General features: G+C 45.2%; 2 protein-coding genes across 3 annotated transcripts in view; both read right to left on the bottom strand.

Moving 5' to 3' along the window:
- sh3kbp1 (SH3-domain kinase binding protein 1) overlaps positions 1-2,744 on the bottom strand; it is a 49,362-nt gene extending 46,618 nt beyond the window's left edge. For both annotated transcript variants that reach the window (XM_080514892.1, XM_080514893.1), the window contains exon 1: positions 2,500-2,744. In XM_080514892.1, the coding sequence (XP_080371018.1) occupies positions 2,500-2,503 (4 nt within the window). In that variant the 5' untranslated portion in view covers positions 2,504-2,744. The remainder of the gene's footprint in view (positions 1-2,499) is intronic.
- A 7,209-nt stretch (positions 2,745-9,953) lies between these two features.
- On the bottom strand, positions 9,954-14,835 carry pomp (proteasome maturation protein). The gene is made up of 6 exons (XM_080514894.1): positions 14,785-14,835; positions 14,390-14,487; positions 13,456-13,516; positions 13,242-13,343; positions 10,558-10,651; positions 9,954-10,191 (listed from the first exon to the last, which is right to left on the bottom strand). The coding sequence occupies exons 1-6, from the start codon at positions 14,785-14,787 to the stop codon at positions 10,124-10,126; spliced, it is 426 nt and encodes a 141-aa protein (XP_080371020.1). The 5' UTR covers positions 14,788-14,835; the 3' UTR covers positions 9,954-10,123.
- Between the last annotated feature and the right edge of the window lie 611 nt (positions 14,836-15,446).

Below are 15,446 nucleotides of genomic sequence, written 5' to 3'. Positions count from 1 at the left end.
GATTATTAAAGAAACTACAAGTGTTTTTACGTAAAAAGTTATGTTGGTGGAATTCATACATTATAAGATTATTCATTTACACTCAACTTTGGGCAAGTCAAAATTTGTCCGGGCAAGTAAAAACACCAAAGGGCAAGTGCTCAAAATCCTTAAAGTCCCAGTGAAATGAAAATTCCACCTCCAAAACACTCTGGCTGTCGCTTCTAGGGACATTTTTTATGCTAACTGGCCGAAGGGTAAAATGTTAAAACACGGCAATCTGCGAGAAAATAGCCGCTAAACGTTGGTATTTCCTCTGCTGGGCGGAGCTTCTGACAATAATAGAGTGATGTCACTGGTTGTGCACACGCCCAAGTTGTGTTTACATTATGGAGGATCAGAGTTTTGACCACGAAGAGGCTGAATTTAACCATATTTCATCATCATGGTCATTTCAAACCCAGTGATTGATGAAGAAGACACAGAAGGTGGTTCTGCCATCGGTGACCCCGTCTGGAACATGTTTGAGGAAGCAGAAGACGCTTCGTCCTCCATTCGTCCTCGTCTCCTCGTCTCCTCGCCTCAGCAGCCGCCAGTTTTCACCTTTGAGGCTTTGAGGCTCCTGACTTTTGGCAGAACGACTTCCTGGATCACGTCGAAGCGCTTTTCTGACTGCGGAATCACCGAAGATGAGTCCAGGTATTACTTGATCGTCTACTAGTCGCCCGAGCTAGCCGCTAGCGGCTAGCCGCCCGAGCAAACGGCTAGCGCCTGTGCTCCTTTCCTCCTCTCTCTGGTCTCTTCCAGGCTCAATCTTTCCTCAAGGCTCATAAAACGCCGACTATAACTTCAAAACAGTGTTAAAACTTGGATATTTAAGAGGAAACAAGCCGATATAAACACAACAGATGGAGATCTGCACATCTCTTGACGTCACGCTCACGAAGAAGGATTCCCCCGACTTCCTCGGCTGGAGATTCAAAATTCTAATAACTTTGTAATGCGACAACAGTGGTGGGGCAGAGTCGGAGGAACCTTAGAAGTAGTAGCCCAACTATCGTTTTTTGCAAAGCAGTGTTTTACATTTCACTGGGACTTTAATGTCAAGCATATAGAAAAAAGAATATGAAGCTCGCCTGACAGCTCACAACTCCTGCCGCGAAATATAAACAACTTTAGGAAAGCAGAACTTCGGCGACTGGAAGTGGAAAGATTTTAGGAACCAATATGTTATGAAAAGCGCACTGGTGTGAAAAGTGAAATGTAGTTATGAGAAGCTGTGATTCACGTGCGGCGAAGGACTTTTTTCGCGGCCTGGGTTGAGGACGCCGTCCCAGGCTGGGTGACTCACAACAAACACTGCAGAGCCGTTTGAGAAGGGAAGTGGAGGTGGAAACACATTCCGGTCGCTCGTGGTCGAACCCCAAACGCTCCATACAGTCTCGCCACATGTGGTCTGATCACCAGAAAGGCATGTTTAAGTGTGAACGGGCCCAGGCTCCGAACACGCAGACCCCACAGGGAGCCCTCCCAGATCCACCGGGACTCGGACCGGGGACTTTCAATGCAGTGAGGCGGGAGTGCAACCCACTACCAAACTGTGACGTTTTCTCTCCAGTAAATTCCTTTGAAAGACTGCATGCCCAAAGAGATAAACATCCCCTGGGTCCTTTAAGAGCCCTTGTAATGTGGCTTTTCGCTAATGGAGAACTTTGGAGGGAAATATTCACACATCATGTGTAATTAAGTTAATTACAACGGGCTAGAAGAGGGATCCCTGCCTGCTGATCCACTGGCAGTGTGGAAACTGTGTGAAGTTTCCCCCCAAGGACCTGCGTGAAACCTCCGGGAGAAAGTATGTGGAGGAAGAGGAGGAGGAGGAGGAGGAGGAGGAGGAAGAGGCTCCATATGGAAGAAGAGCTGCAGCTGATGTGAGTCAGAGCTGCTCTGCAGAGAAGCGAAACGTCTTTGACGATAAATAAATCAGAAGAAAGTGGCACGAGGGGGTCTGAACCCCCCCCCTAATGACATCTGCCGGACTGATGAGTCCATTTCCCCGCAAATCTGCAGCCAATCAATCGACGCGCATCGTGCGCAACAGCCGTGGGAAGCGGCGGCGCGGGGCGCGCGCACAACGGGGCCCGTTTCGCCTCCTGTGCGCGGCGTGCGGAGAGACGGGCACGGAGTGAATGCAAACGTGTCAACATCTGCAACTCATCAATGCTTCCCTCAAATCTGAGAGAGCCACGCGCGCGCGCGCGCGCACGCACCTCCCACGCGCGGTGGACGAAGAAATGCGCGTGAGGAGGAGGAGGAGGAGAGGAGAGGAGAGGAGAGGAGAGGAGAGGAGAGGAGAGGAGAGGAGAGGAGAGGAGAGGAGAGGAGAGGAGAGGCTGAACCCTGCGCACATCTGGATTCCAGCACATCCAGATGCGCAGAGGGGAGGCGCTCCCGGAGGCTATTTTAGGGCCATTCTGGGGGGAAAAAAGAAAAGAAAAAAGAAAGAAGAGCGCATCTCACCCATTTATGTGTCCCGGTGTGCTGCTGGCTGCGGAGTGAGGAGGAGGAGGAGGAGGAGGAGGAGGAGAAGGAGGACGGGGGGTCTGCTCAGGTACACAGGAGGACCGAGGTGGGACTGTGCCGGACCGGACCGAGCCCCGCTCGGACTGCAGAGTCGCTACAGGCGCGCGCACGCGGGAGGAGCGTCGCTAGAAACCATCTTCCTTCCTCTTCCTCTATTTCTCCCTCCCCGACACGACAGAGCAGCACGGAGGAAGAATGAACCTCTCTCTCTCTCTCTCTCTCTCTCTCTCTCTCTCTCGCTCGCTCTCTCTCTCTCTCTCTCTCTCTCTCTCTCTCTCTCTCTCTCTCTCTCTCTCTCTCTCTCGTTGCATTCACGTGCAGCTCGTAAACTCCACCTTCCCTTTGTGCATTTCTATTTCCACCCCTTATGGGTCAAGTGACCATATATGGTCATTTCCGGTCTTCCCCCCTCTACAAAACTGGTTATACCATAAATATAAACGTTATACCGACAGCTACAACACGTGACGTTCTCTTATTGATAAATTAAAACAAAGACATTTGTTGGACATCATGATCCAACTCAATTCAATTTGAATTCAATACTGCCAAACATAATTCAGACGTTTGGAAACGTTTGCTTTGTGTTGAATGTTGTTTGTCCTTTTCTTTTGTGAATGAATGTCAATCGTCATTTCAAGGCACTTTTATGGCGAAAAACATGAAATTCCTCAAGAACAAGAATAAGAGACTGTGACAGGCAAAAAACAAACCAAACTTTCTTTAAACAGTAAGAAACGTGCAGAGATTCAGAAGCATAGCTGCTATATTTAGAATACATACAATGCATCATCCACTTTTTTATGCATTGTATGCCTTGTATCCAGGTGAACACAGATTCTTTCATATGAGCATAAATTAGAAACCACCCATCATTTCCATCTTGTTGTGAAGCAGGAATGATGGGATGGGTTCGTCTTTTTTCTTTCATACAAAACACTGTTTTTGCTTGTCAAAGTAAATTTTCTGCTTCACAGGTAATAACTATTATGCCAAAGCAGATTTATCCAGGTCTATAATAATCTAATATACATGTTGGTGACTTGCTAACGCATAAAGTCACGTGAATCACTTCACTAAAGATTAGAATGAATTTCTTAGCTGGACCGTTTTCCCTCAAACTGGTGGCTGTGGGGTAAAGTGAGCCACCGGTCTAATGGCCTCTGATGTATTTCAACTTCCGTTTGTATTCAAGGAAAGGGAAGTGGCGTCTTTCCGACAGAATGATGAGTTGAAGAAGCTTCCTCAACCTGAACGGTCTGGAGGAACACATTTTATTCCCCTGCAACCCTGACAGCTGCAATACTCAATGTCTGTGTTGAATAAATGGTTTTTTAAACAAACTGGTGTTTTGTTCTCACAAGTTCAGAACTGTTCATTAACACAACATGTGCCTGTTCAGTAAATCAGGTAAGTTGAGTTCACAGGAGCCTTTTATTGTGACAAGTCATTATTTTGAGCGGCTTTGTCATTGATGATTTCTGATCGTTTCATTTGACAGCAGACATCCTGAAATAAAGGAAGATGTTTTCATTCTATCTCTGTGTCATTATTCTTTACCTCCTGGATGACGTAACTAAAAAGTTGGTCATCTTACACCACTCTCCACTAGTTTACTACATTACTGACACTTTATAAAATGTTTCAATTACTTTTGAAAGAGCTTAAATTATATTGTTGCACATTAAAATTCAAAAGAACTCATTTAGAATGGACTTTGCATATGACAGGAAACCTGATTGCACTTTAAATGAAGCAAAAATTGAATCAAAAGGTTCGGAGGTTAACTGGCAACACTGAAGTTGCCAGTCGGAGTGTATGAGTGTAAATGTGTGAGATTGTCTGCCACCAGTCTGTTCAGGGTGCATCCAGCCTCCCATTGTATCTCTGAGGAACACATTGTGAATATCATCATCTGAAACACAATTTAGCCCCCTGGAGGTGTTTCAATGAGTGAAGGCAGGGTCCATCATCATCATCATCATCATTATCATCAAGCCCCGATACATCGAAGAGAAAACAATTAAGTAAACTATTAGTTACTAACTTCACATGCATATTTTTGGACTGTGTGACGAAAAGTTATTAAAAAACAAAAAACCATGCAGACACAAAGGCCAGGTTCAAACTCAAACCTACATCCTTCCTGCTATAACCACTATGTTGTTGTTTTGGTTTTTTGGAGGTAACTTATTTTTATTTGCAACTGAAACAAAGTGTAAATGGCATATTGTACAAAATTTAAATAAATCGAGTTTAAAAAGGCTTCTTGTAAAACCACATGTCATTTGCAGAGTGAACTACAGAGGCATTTGACTATTTCAGACAGGAAACTACTGAGTTGTGTCGTCGGAGTTGAAGATCATGAAATTTCCGACAGTCTTTGAACGAAGCATCAGCTTCAGCTCAAATCGCGCGCCGGTGAAACTCAAGTCTCGCGGTAACTCACTCTAATCATCGTGAATCATCCTGTAAACTCACAGTGGAGGAAATTAAAGAGTCCTAACGGGTTTCGCTTCACACCTTCATGTTTACATGTTGACGAGGAAGAACTGAGGCGATTGTTTCCGGCTGTTTGTTGACTTTTCCATGTGCAGGAGGAGGAATCAGACTCTCCTGCCGCATGAAACCACACGCAGAGCAGAATGTGCTGTCAGCAGCAGGAACAGAGCCGGCGAGGTGATTCAGCCCAGACAAAAGAGATGAGGAATTCAGATTATTTGTCCTCCGTCAGCCGTCACCTGGGTGGAGTGCAGCGTCAGAACAATCTGAAACGGAGGACGAGCTGCAGCTCGGAAACAGAGAGACGATACGAGGGTCCCGGGTTTCTCCAGCGACCTTGACCCCCCGACGAGTCCGGGGCGTCAAGCCTGAGAATTTGAAGTGGTGGAAACTCGTGAATACAACTTGGTGGGGGAGTGGATTTGTACCCCTCACTCACAATTTAAAAAAAAATGTAATAAAACAAAAATCCCCGGTTTGAGTCCCAAACTGCTCCCAAAGCTTTTCCACTGATTTCATCTCAAAACACGTCGTAATGATTCCCAGTGTCCAGGTATTGACGTTACTGGAGGTGGAGCAGGAGTGACCCGACGCACACCGAGAAACACAACGTCCAGTCAGTCGACTTGCCGTTTAGTCGAAGAAAGTTGTATAAATTAGCCGTGACCTGCTGAGAACTGTGACTTCCTCTTCCTGTCACCTCTGCCCTCCACACACAACCAGTCTGATTACCACTGATGGCCACATGAAGCTTCATGAAGCGTCGTGAGCCACCGACTCCACCGGGTGGCGCTCTTGGTTTGACGAAAGACTGGCAATAAAATGTGCTTTGTAACGTTTGTAAGGCAGACAGCTCCATCAGAAAGTAAAGACTTCATTTGGCCATTGTTACTAATTACCACCAAATTTCCAAATAATGCACCAAAAAAAAATCTAAATAAAGTAAATAAAATGGCAACAATAAGCATCAATGGCTCCTTCAAACTGTCCCTCCTCGGCTGAGATGGACTCGACCGCCCCGAGGGCGATGCAGAGGGTAAAAGATGGATGTGACGTCGTCCTATCTTGCGTCTTGACTCAATGAGGACGTCATTTACCTAAACGTGTCCCTCCTCGTCCCCTTCACGATCTTCCCCGTGCGTCTGAATCACTGACTCGCCTCCCGGAGGAGAATCGGCTTCATCCTTGACTAATTAAGAACCTTGTGTCTCACGATTGTTCGGGAACTTTTATAGTCTCATAATTTCATTTACAACGGCGTTTTTATAAACTTCGATTAACAGTCGTTGCTTTATATAACTGCTGTTTGTTGTGACGTTAAGAATGAAGAAAATAAATGACTCACTTCATCCTCATGACCTTGATTTCCTATTTTAGCTCATGAGAAGTCACATGGAAATAAAAGGTCTGAATGAGATAATGTACTGCAGGATAGACAGCAGCAGTCGTCACCGCCTCCAATGACTTCTGATTACTGAGTGACGTTATTGAGAGAGAAGGATTTGATTGAATGCATTATCAACACGTCTCATACGCGCACTTTTCATTCAGTGCCTGTGAGAAATCCTTCACAGACTAGATCTCGCACGGAGAGACGCTATCCAAGTTTAGCTTCAAAGTCTGCGAGCAAGCCTTTCTCCTGTTTCTCTCTTCCCCTGCGCCGCAGTCGGAGCGTCAACGAAAACACAGGGAGGCCGAGTCACACGTTCACATTGTTGCCTCGTCGCTCACTCTGCCGGGAGGCTGAGCTGGCAGCCATCTGGGATTTTCTTTTTTTTGTTTTGTTTTAAGGAAGAGGAAATGTTTCATCGGCCAGAGATGGAGCTTTTTTGTGGGGGGGGGGGGGTTATACCAAGCTCGGAGGCGACACCATCAGGTACAGAGCTGCTACTGCAGGGTGTGCACGGACCACGTGGGAAACACACACGCATACAGTGGCTTGCAAAAAGTATTCATACCCCTTGTATGGGGTTATATTTGTGCCAAAATTCTGAGCGAGCGATGGGAACATTTGAGCGCAAAAAAATTAATTGCGCAAGCGCACTAAAAGCATTTTGAGGAAATATTTAAATTGCGCAAAGACAAACTTGAGATTGCGCGCTCAAAAATCATTTCTGCGCTCAGATTCTTCCTCTGCGTGCTCAACCTCTCTCTCTCTCTCGCTCAACCTCTCTCTCTCGCTCTCGCTCGCTCAAATCTCTATGAAGTAGAGGAAGTGCCTCATAACCAACGAAGAAGAAAAGGAAGAAGAAGAGGGAAAAACAAACTGCGGGGGAAAACATGTTGTAATCCAGGATCATTGTCTTTAGTTTTCCTTATTTCTGTTTTCCCGCAGTTTGTTTTTCCCTCTTCTTCTTCTTCGTTGGTTATGAGGCACTTCCAGAAACCGAAGTAACCAATCAGAGTTCAACGCCCGCCCCAAATTTCTGTGATTGGTGGACAACCGTGTCTGTCACATTTGGGCTTTGCACATTTTGAGCGAGCGCACAGCAGAACTTGAGCGGAGGTGGAGAGATTTGAGCGAGCGAGAGAGAGAGAGAGAGAGAGAGAGTCAATACTTTGTGGAACCGCCTTTTGGTGCAAGTCTTTTGGGGTTTGTCTCTACCAGCTTTGCACATCTGGAGCCTGAGATTTTTGCCCATTCTTCTTTGCAAAAACAGCTCAAGCTCAGTCGAATTAGATTGCATTGCGTTTCCAATTGGTTGCACTCAGACAAAAGGGGGCTGGACACTTTTTCAACGCTGCACTTTTCAGTTTTTTATTCGTGAAAATTTTTTTAAGTCATGTATAATTTTTTTTGTACTTCACAATTGTGTGACACTTTGTGTTGGTCTTTCACATCAAATTCCAAGAAAATATATTTATGTTTGTGGCGTGTGATGTGACAAAATGTGGAAAAGTTCAAGGGGTGTGAATACTTCAGCAAGCCACTGTAAACACACAGGAAGATATTCGTGAGTAATCTCAGGACACTGGTTGGTCTCGTGAGCAGGAGGGAGAACACGCCAAGTCTACACAGAAGAGGCTCCAGACGATTTTTGCATTCACACACATAATACACTATTAGTGTTTTTTTTCTTTTTATTTAATTTGCATGTAAGAACCACGTTTTCCGTTCATTGGACAGTCAGTAGTTGATTGTGGTCGTTATCAGACATGAGATCAAGTCACTCATTTTTTCTTGTTTTCTATTAGGTTATGTCAAGTCCAAGTCCAGCCGTCTCCTTTTCATGCTCCATTATATTTGTTACCTTCACTAGCGCGATTTGACCTTTGACCCAATCGCTCTCAAAATCGAGTGGAACATGGGGAAAATAATCCTCCTGGAAAATTTCGGGCAATTTGGGTGAATAGTGTCTGCAACAAGTTAGTGAAATACAGACATAAAAATAATAAATACACAGGTATGGAGTTATATTTGTGCCAAAATTCTGAGCGAGCGATGGGAAAATTTGAGCGCAAAAACATTAATTGTGCAAGCACACTAAAAGCATTTTGAGGAAATATTTAAATTGCGCAAAGACAAACTTGAGATTGCGCTCAAAAATCATTTCTGCGCTCAGATTCTTCCTCTGTGCTCAACCTCTCTCTCTCTCTCGCTCAACCTCTCTCTCTCTCTCTCGCTCAACCTCTCTCTCTCTCGCTCAACCTCTCTCTCTCTCGCGCTCAACCTCTCTCTCTCTCTCGCTCAACCTCTCTCTCTCTCGCTCGCTCAAATCTCTCCACGTCCGCGCTCAAGTCCTGCTGTGCGCTCGCTCAAAATGTGCAAAGCCCAAATGTGACACACACGGTTGTCCACCAATCACAGAAATTTGGGGCGGGCGTTGAACTCTGATTGGCTGCTTCGGATTCTGGAAGTGCCTCATAACCAACGAAGAAGAAGAGGGAAAAACAAACTGCGGGAAAACAGAAATAAGGAAAACTAAAGATAACGATCCTGGATTACAACATGTTTTCCCCCGCAGTTTGTTTTTCCCTCTTCTTCTTCTTTTTCTTCTTCGTTGGTTATGAGGCACTTCCTCTACTTCATAGAGATTTGAGCGAGCGAGCGAGAGAGAGAGAGAGAGAGGTTGAGCGAGAGAGAGAGAGGTTGAGCGAGAGAGAGAGAGGTTGAGCGCGCAGAGGAAGAATCTGAGCGCAGAAATGATTTTTGAGCGCAATCCCAAGTTTGTCTTTGCGCAATTTACATATTTCCTCAAAATGCTTTTAGTGTGCTTGCGCAATTAATTTTTTTGCGCTCAAATGTTCCCATCGCTCGCTCAGAATTTTGGCACAAATATAACCCCACAGGGACAAAATAAACAACCAAACTGAGCGACGGGTGAATTCTGTGATTTATGAGAGTAAGATTCTTCTAAATGTACAATTTGAACACCATGAGTCAAAACCATGAGTCTGTTTACTAAAGAAACATATTTACATTCTTGTGTGGCTCTTCTAAGACTTAACTGCCCACCGCTGCTGGAGAACAAACATAAACACTCAAAACAGCTGCTGTACTTTGTTTATAACTGATTCTTTTCCAGATGAAATACAATCGTCTTAGAAAATGTGTGAAAACGGTTCAACTGTGAGGGAGAGTGATCCCAGCATGTATTTTTCAGTATAATTAAATGATATATGTATTTTTAGCCTGTTGTAGTCGACATTGTTTTGGAATTCCTGATATACTATGGGTTACTTTGTGATTAAAAAGTAATCAAACTACAAACACAAGCAAAACCGACCCATAAGAAGCTCTTTTCCAGCCAGACCAAGGAAAATGTGGATTTTTTTCTCAGCAACCAAAATAAAGAATCTTTATTGTGTCTGCTTCTCATAAAAATATACGAGTAATAAACTGAGACCAGAGCAGATTTCAAACGTTTCAAAAAAACGACGAGTCTAAATCAGGAGGAACGTTATGAACTTTATTAGAAAGGATAGAAAAGCAGCCTTGATTGGCTGATTTCAACAACACACACACATCAAAGGGTTTCCTGCCCGGCAGATTGGAACCTGAAACTCTCCAAGGTGAAGGAATTAATGAGCAAATGAACATAAACTGAAGCGTCTTCTGTTACAACATTCCCAGCTTGTATTCCACCATCATGTGAGGCTCGCCCATCATCTCGCTCTGGCCGGGATCTGGAGGACACAGAGGTCAGGAGGAAGATCAAAGAGGAGGAGGAGGAAGATGAAGGAGGAGGACAACACAAATATCAGGATGAGGAGGAAGATGAAGGAAGAGGAAGACAAAGGAGGAGAAATAGTTGGTGGACGAAGGAGAAGGAAGAGGAAGACAAAGGAGGAGAAATAGTTGGTGGACGAAGGAGAAGGAAGAGGAAGACAAAGGAGGAGAAATAGTTGGTGGACGAAGGAGAAGGAGGAGGAAGACAAACAAGGAAAGGGGAAAAGGACGACGGCAAAAGAGGAAGTGGAAAGAGGAGGATGTGGAAGAGGAAGTCAGGAGAAAGAGGTGGAGGATGAGAATGAGGAAGAAGAGCATCTCACCGTTGAGGATGTCCTCGAAGCCAATGGACTCGTCACTTCCTCTCAGAGTGTCCAGAGCCAGGTGAGAGCTCGGCAGGAACGGCAGGCGCTGAACCTGCAGGCAGGAGGAGAGCAGGCGTCAAGACCAGGAGAGGAGAGGAGAGAAGAGACGTCAAGACCAGGAGAGGAGAGGAGAGAAGAGACGTCAAGACCAGGAGAGGAGAGAGGAGAGGAGAGGGGAGGAGAGGAGAAGAGACGTCAAGACCAGGAGAGGAGAGCAGATGTCAAGACCAGGAGAGGAGAGGGGAGGAGAGGAGAGGAGAGGAGAGGAGAGGAGAGGAGAGAGGAGACGTCAAGACCAGGAGAGGAGAGGAGAGGAGACGTCAAGACCAGGAGAGGAGAGGAGAGAAGAGACGTCAAGACCAGGAGAGGAGAGAGGAGAGGAGAGGGGAGGAGAGGAGAAGAGACGTCAAGACCAGGAGAGGAGAGCAGATGTCAAGACCAGGAGAGGAGAGGGGAGGAGAGGAGAGGAGAGGAGAGGAGAGGAGAGGAGAGGAGAGGAGAGGAGAGGAGAAGAGACGTTAAGACCAGGAGAGGAGAGGAGAGGAGACATTAAGAAAAGGAGAGGAGAGGAGAGAGGAGAGGAGAAGAGATGTTAAGACCAGGAGAGGAGAGGAGAGCAGACGTCAAGACCAGGAGAGGAGAGGAGAGGAGACATTAAGAAAAGGAGATGAGAGGAGAGAGGAGAGGAGAAGAGACGTCAAGACCAGGAGAGGAGAGGAGAGGAGAGAGGAGAGGAGACGTCAAGACCAGGAGAGGAGAGGAGAGGAGACATTAAGAAAAGGAGATGAGAGGAGAGAGGAGAGGAGAAGAGACGTCAAGACCAGGAGAGGAGAGGAGAGGAGAGAGGAGAGGAGACGTCAAGACCAGGAGAGGAGAGGAGAGGAGACATTAAGAAAAGGAGATGAGAGGAGAGAGGAGAGGAGAAGAGACGTCAAGACCAGGAGAGGAGAGGAGAGGAGACATTAAGAAAAGGAGATGAGAGGAGAGAGGAGAGGAGAAGAGACGTCAAGACCAGGAGAGGAGAGGAGAGGAGAGAGGAGAGGAGACGTCAAGACCAGGAGAGGAGAGGAGAGGAGACATTAAGAAAAGGAGATGAGAGGAGAGAGGAGAGGAGAAGAGACGTCAAGACCAGGAGAGGAGAGGAGAGGAGACATTAAGAAAAGGAGATGAGAGGAGAGAGGAGAGGAGAAGAGACGTCAAGACCAGGAGAGGAGAGGAGAGGAGAGGAGAGGAGACACCAGCTGGGATCACACGAGTGGTGGTTCCACCTCGCAGTACGTTCCGGAGCAGGAGGTACAGTAAGGAAAAGTGCACCCAGGCATAACTTTGTTGCGCGGTCCCACAGAAAGTAGGTTAAAATGTAGGTGTGGTTGTGAAGGACGCTGGGAGGAAAGGATGTGGCAGCAGCCGTCTGACTCCTTCTCACTGAACAGCAGCGTCCTGCCCAATGTCCTCCGGCCACTGAGAGGAGCGTCTGCACCCGGTGGAAGCCGCCATGTTGTGTCGGCGTTTCAATAAACGCAGTGGACAAAACAACCGGTGAGCACAAAGCGGCGCGTGTAAACAACAACGGGAGGGTTTACTGTGGACTAAATATTGAGCGGTTGAGGGGAAGTGGAGCGTGGCGATAGGCCCCACCTGATTGGTTGCAGACGGCAGCGTCGTCGCTCCTCACGGACCAATCCTCGGTGCTCGGTACCTCAACAGAGGGATGACGGGAAAATGTAACCGGTGGTCGCGGTTGTTTGCGTACCATCCGTCGTTTTTTTGGCGGGACCACGAGAAAACTACGGTGGGACCGCGGCGATGGCGGATCCCGTTAAGACGATCGATCACATCTCACTGCGTTGTTGTTGTTATTTGGGTAAAAATGAGCTGCTACATCAACGTGTATATATGATGAGTAATTTATTTTGAAAGAAAACTAATTATTGTGATGAATTATACTTGAGCCACTAAAATGCACTTTAAAGAATGTTATGTATATTTATATTACATCAAATATCATAATTGTATTTTATACTGCTTAAAGAATTAAATACCAGCATGATTATTTTGGCTAAATTATTCATTTAGAAATTGGCAATAACTTGACTGAAATAGCTTGTATTTTAAAGTAAATGTATTTAATATATTGGATACTTGTTGAATTGACTATAATTGTGATGCCATGTTCCTGTAACTTTGCTGATTGAAGTGTTTATTATATTTTGTATAGTTCCACTGGTGTTTGTTTGTTTAAGGTTTTTCACCTGCAGAAATTAAACGAGGGAAAGAAATTAAAAGCCTCATCGTTAGGGAGTGACTCCCAGCAGAAGATCTTCAGGTGTGAGAAGCGTGCACACACAACGCCAGGACGCAACCTTTTGTTTTTGAATGACAAAATAAAAGCCTCTGCTGTTTACAGCTCGTACGCCTTAAATTCTCAATCTTTCGAGCGATTACACCTCATCGCGGTTCTTAGAACCATGAGCATGACGTGACTTTCAATATCGTTTCGTCATTGCGTGATTCATTATTATTCATAGTTAAACGCGTATTTGCTGGAGGACGCGCCATTATTGTTGCAACTTCCACCCCCAATAAAGCTCCAAGGCTGGAACAGATCACGCCACATGTAAGAGAGGTCTTCGTTCCATTACCTGTCTGGCTGCTCGGTATTCCATCTGCAGCTTGAGCGGAGCGTGGAGACCCTGAATGTTTCTGAGCGAGGACAGATTCATCTTGTCCTGGTTCTGCTGGAACTGTGTGTGTGTGTGTGAGAGAGAGAGAGAGAGAGAGAGACAGGAACGAGTGAGCAGAGACGGACACAAAGCGGGGACGTCCAAACAGCTTCATTCAGTCCACGTCACCTACATTTTTCTCTGACAGCTCCAGCGGGTGGCTGGGAATCAGCTCATTCTTCACACTTGTGAAACTGATGAGGAAGAGAAGAAAACACGAGGTTACAGTCAATGTTTGAACATCAAAAAAACAAACAAACAAAAAAAAAAAGCACCTCACTTCGGTTATGTGACCCCTAAAAGCTAACAATTCTGTGTCAGTGGGTAATGCATGACTTCAAACTCCACAAGTTGTTCCTGTTGTATGTTTACACACTATTGAAAGGCACGTAATATAAATTAAGGGGACTTTTATTAACCTTTTACATTGTTATTAGTGCAAAAAATCACATTAAAGCTTTGATTTGATTTTTAAATCAAAGCTGAAAACTCACTTTTTTAAGTTGGCTTTTAACTCAGTCTAGGGCAGTGTATTTATTCTGTATGCTCTATTTTTATGAATTTCTGGAAGGCTTCACCAACCTGCAGCACCGCCGCTCCTCCCACAGTCAGCACCTGTGTTTTATTTATTGTTTTTATGCATTATTCTTGTATTTATTTCTTAATGTATTGGTTTTTTTATAGCTTGGTTGTAAAGCACTTTGGATACCACTGGGTGATTGTAAAGGGCTATAGAAATAAAGTTTGATTGATTGATTAAACTGACCATCAAGCTCTTCAGTCATCTTTTCAAAAGTAAGCAGGTTATTATTCCGACATGTTTATGTTAAATTAGTTTGCAGGAAAATACATTATTATTATAAAAAGATAATCTGAAGACAAGAGAGAGACATATTACATCCAAGCAGACTATGACTCGCCACATCAATACAGATATTTGCTTTGTTGTGTAGAAATGCGTGATGATCATGATTTTCTTTTAAGCAGCAGGATGATAAATGTCCAGATTACAGTGTTGGTAGATATGCGCCATCACTTGGTGTCACCAGACTCTTGTAATTGCTCACCCGCTTCGCAGCGAGTCCTGCACCCCGTAGGATCCCTGTGGACAGAAGCCAGCCACCGGCACGCTGTCTTTCAGCTGAGAACGGACACCCCGCGTATTCTGCAACCGACAACACCCGCGCACATTAGGTTAAGACATATTTAGGGCATGTGAGTAACTTATAATCACGTAAAGATCCGTTTAGCAGTCTATTTCTCAGCGCACCTGAAAGCTAACTAGCTTTAGCTCCAGTGACTAATCACATTCATAGCAAACAGCTTTAAAACGACAACAATTCCCTCAAAACTACTGTGGAGGGTAAATAATTATACACAAAGCGACAATCAACTATATAACCGTTATACGAAGGTTCACTACAGCTAGAAAGCACAATATAATAAATTCATCTTCACGAACCATTGTGACTGAGTTTCCTACGCTTCACTTTCGATGCACTTCAACATCCGGGTCAGCGACGGATACTAAGCAGTACATCCGGTGTGACGTGTGGTGACGTCATCAAATGAGCTAATGTCGCCGCCATATTGGACCGGGCAAACGGGCCAAGCGCCTCTGTATTCACTGATGGTTTTGTTATGGAACAACAAAAACTACTTTTAACTTATACAGAAGATTATCCTTCAGTACTGACACACCCCATTATCCAACAAGGCATGTGGTGGGAGGTTGTTTTATTCTTCTGAATCAAGAACGTCAGCAGCTTAACGCTCAGTAACATACAGAACCATGCAGGAATGGAACTCCCTCCCAAGTCAGGTTAAACAACAAAGCACTGCATACAGTATCAAAAAAGACTTCAGGAACGTAGTCTAAATAAAAACAAGTTCGTACTATGGGTGTCAGGTCTCTGTGTCTGCCGCTGTGTGTGTCACCTCATGTTTCCAATTAACCAATGGCCTTCTCCCTCTGTCTGCTCCTATCGTTGTGTTCCACTTGTGTGCTCCCCTTACTTGTGTATTTAGATCCTCTCCCTCAGTTGTGTTCTTCAGTTCATCTCGTCAGCGTGTCTCGTCATCTTGCCTCCTTGTTGTGCCTCTCCGCTGTGTCTCCTCGTGTTC

The sequence above is a fragment of the Blennius ocellaris genome (genome assembly GCF_963422515.1).
Source record: "Blennius ocellaris genome assembly, chromosome: 19".
NCBI classification, from domain to species: domain Eukaryota; kingdom Metazoa; phylum Chordata; class Actinopteri; order Blenniiformes; family Blenniidae; genus Blennius; species Blennius ocellaris.
The sequence above is the reverse complement of the archived record's forward strand: the minus strand, read 5'-3'. Positions and strand labels throughout refer to the sequence as shown.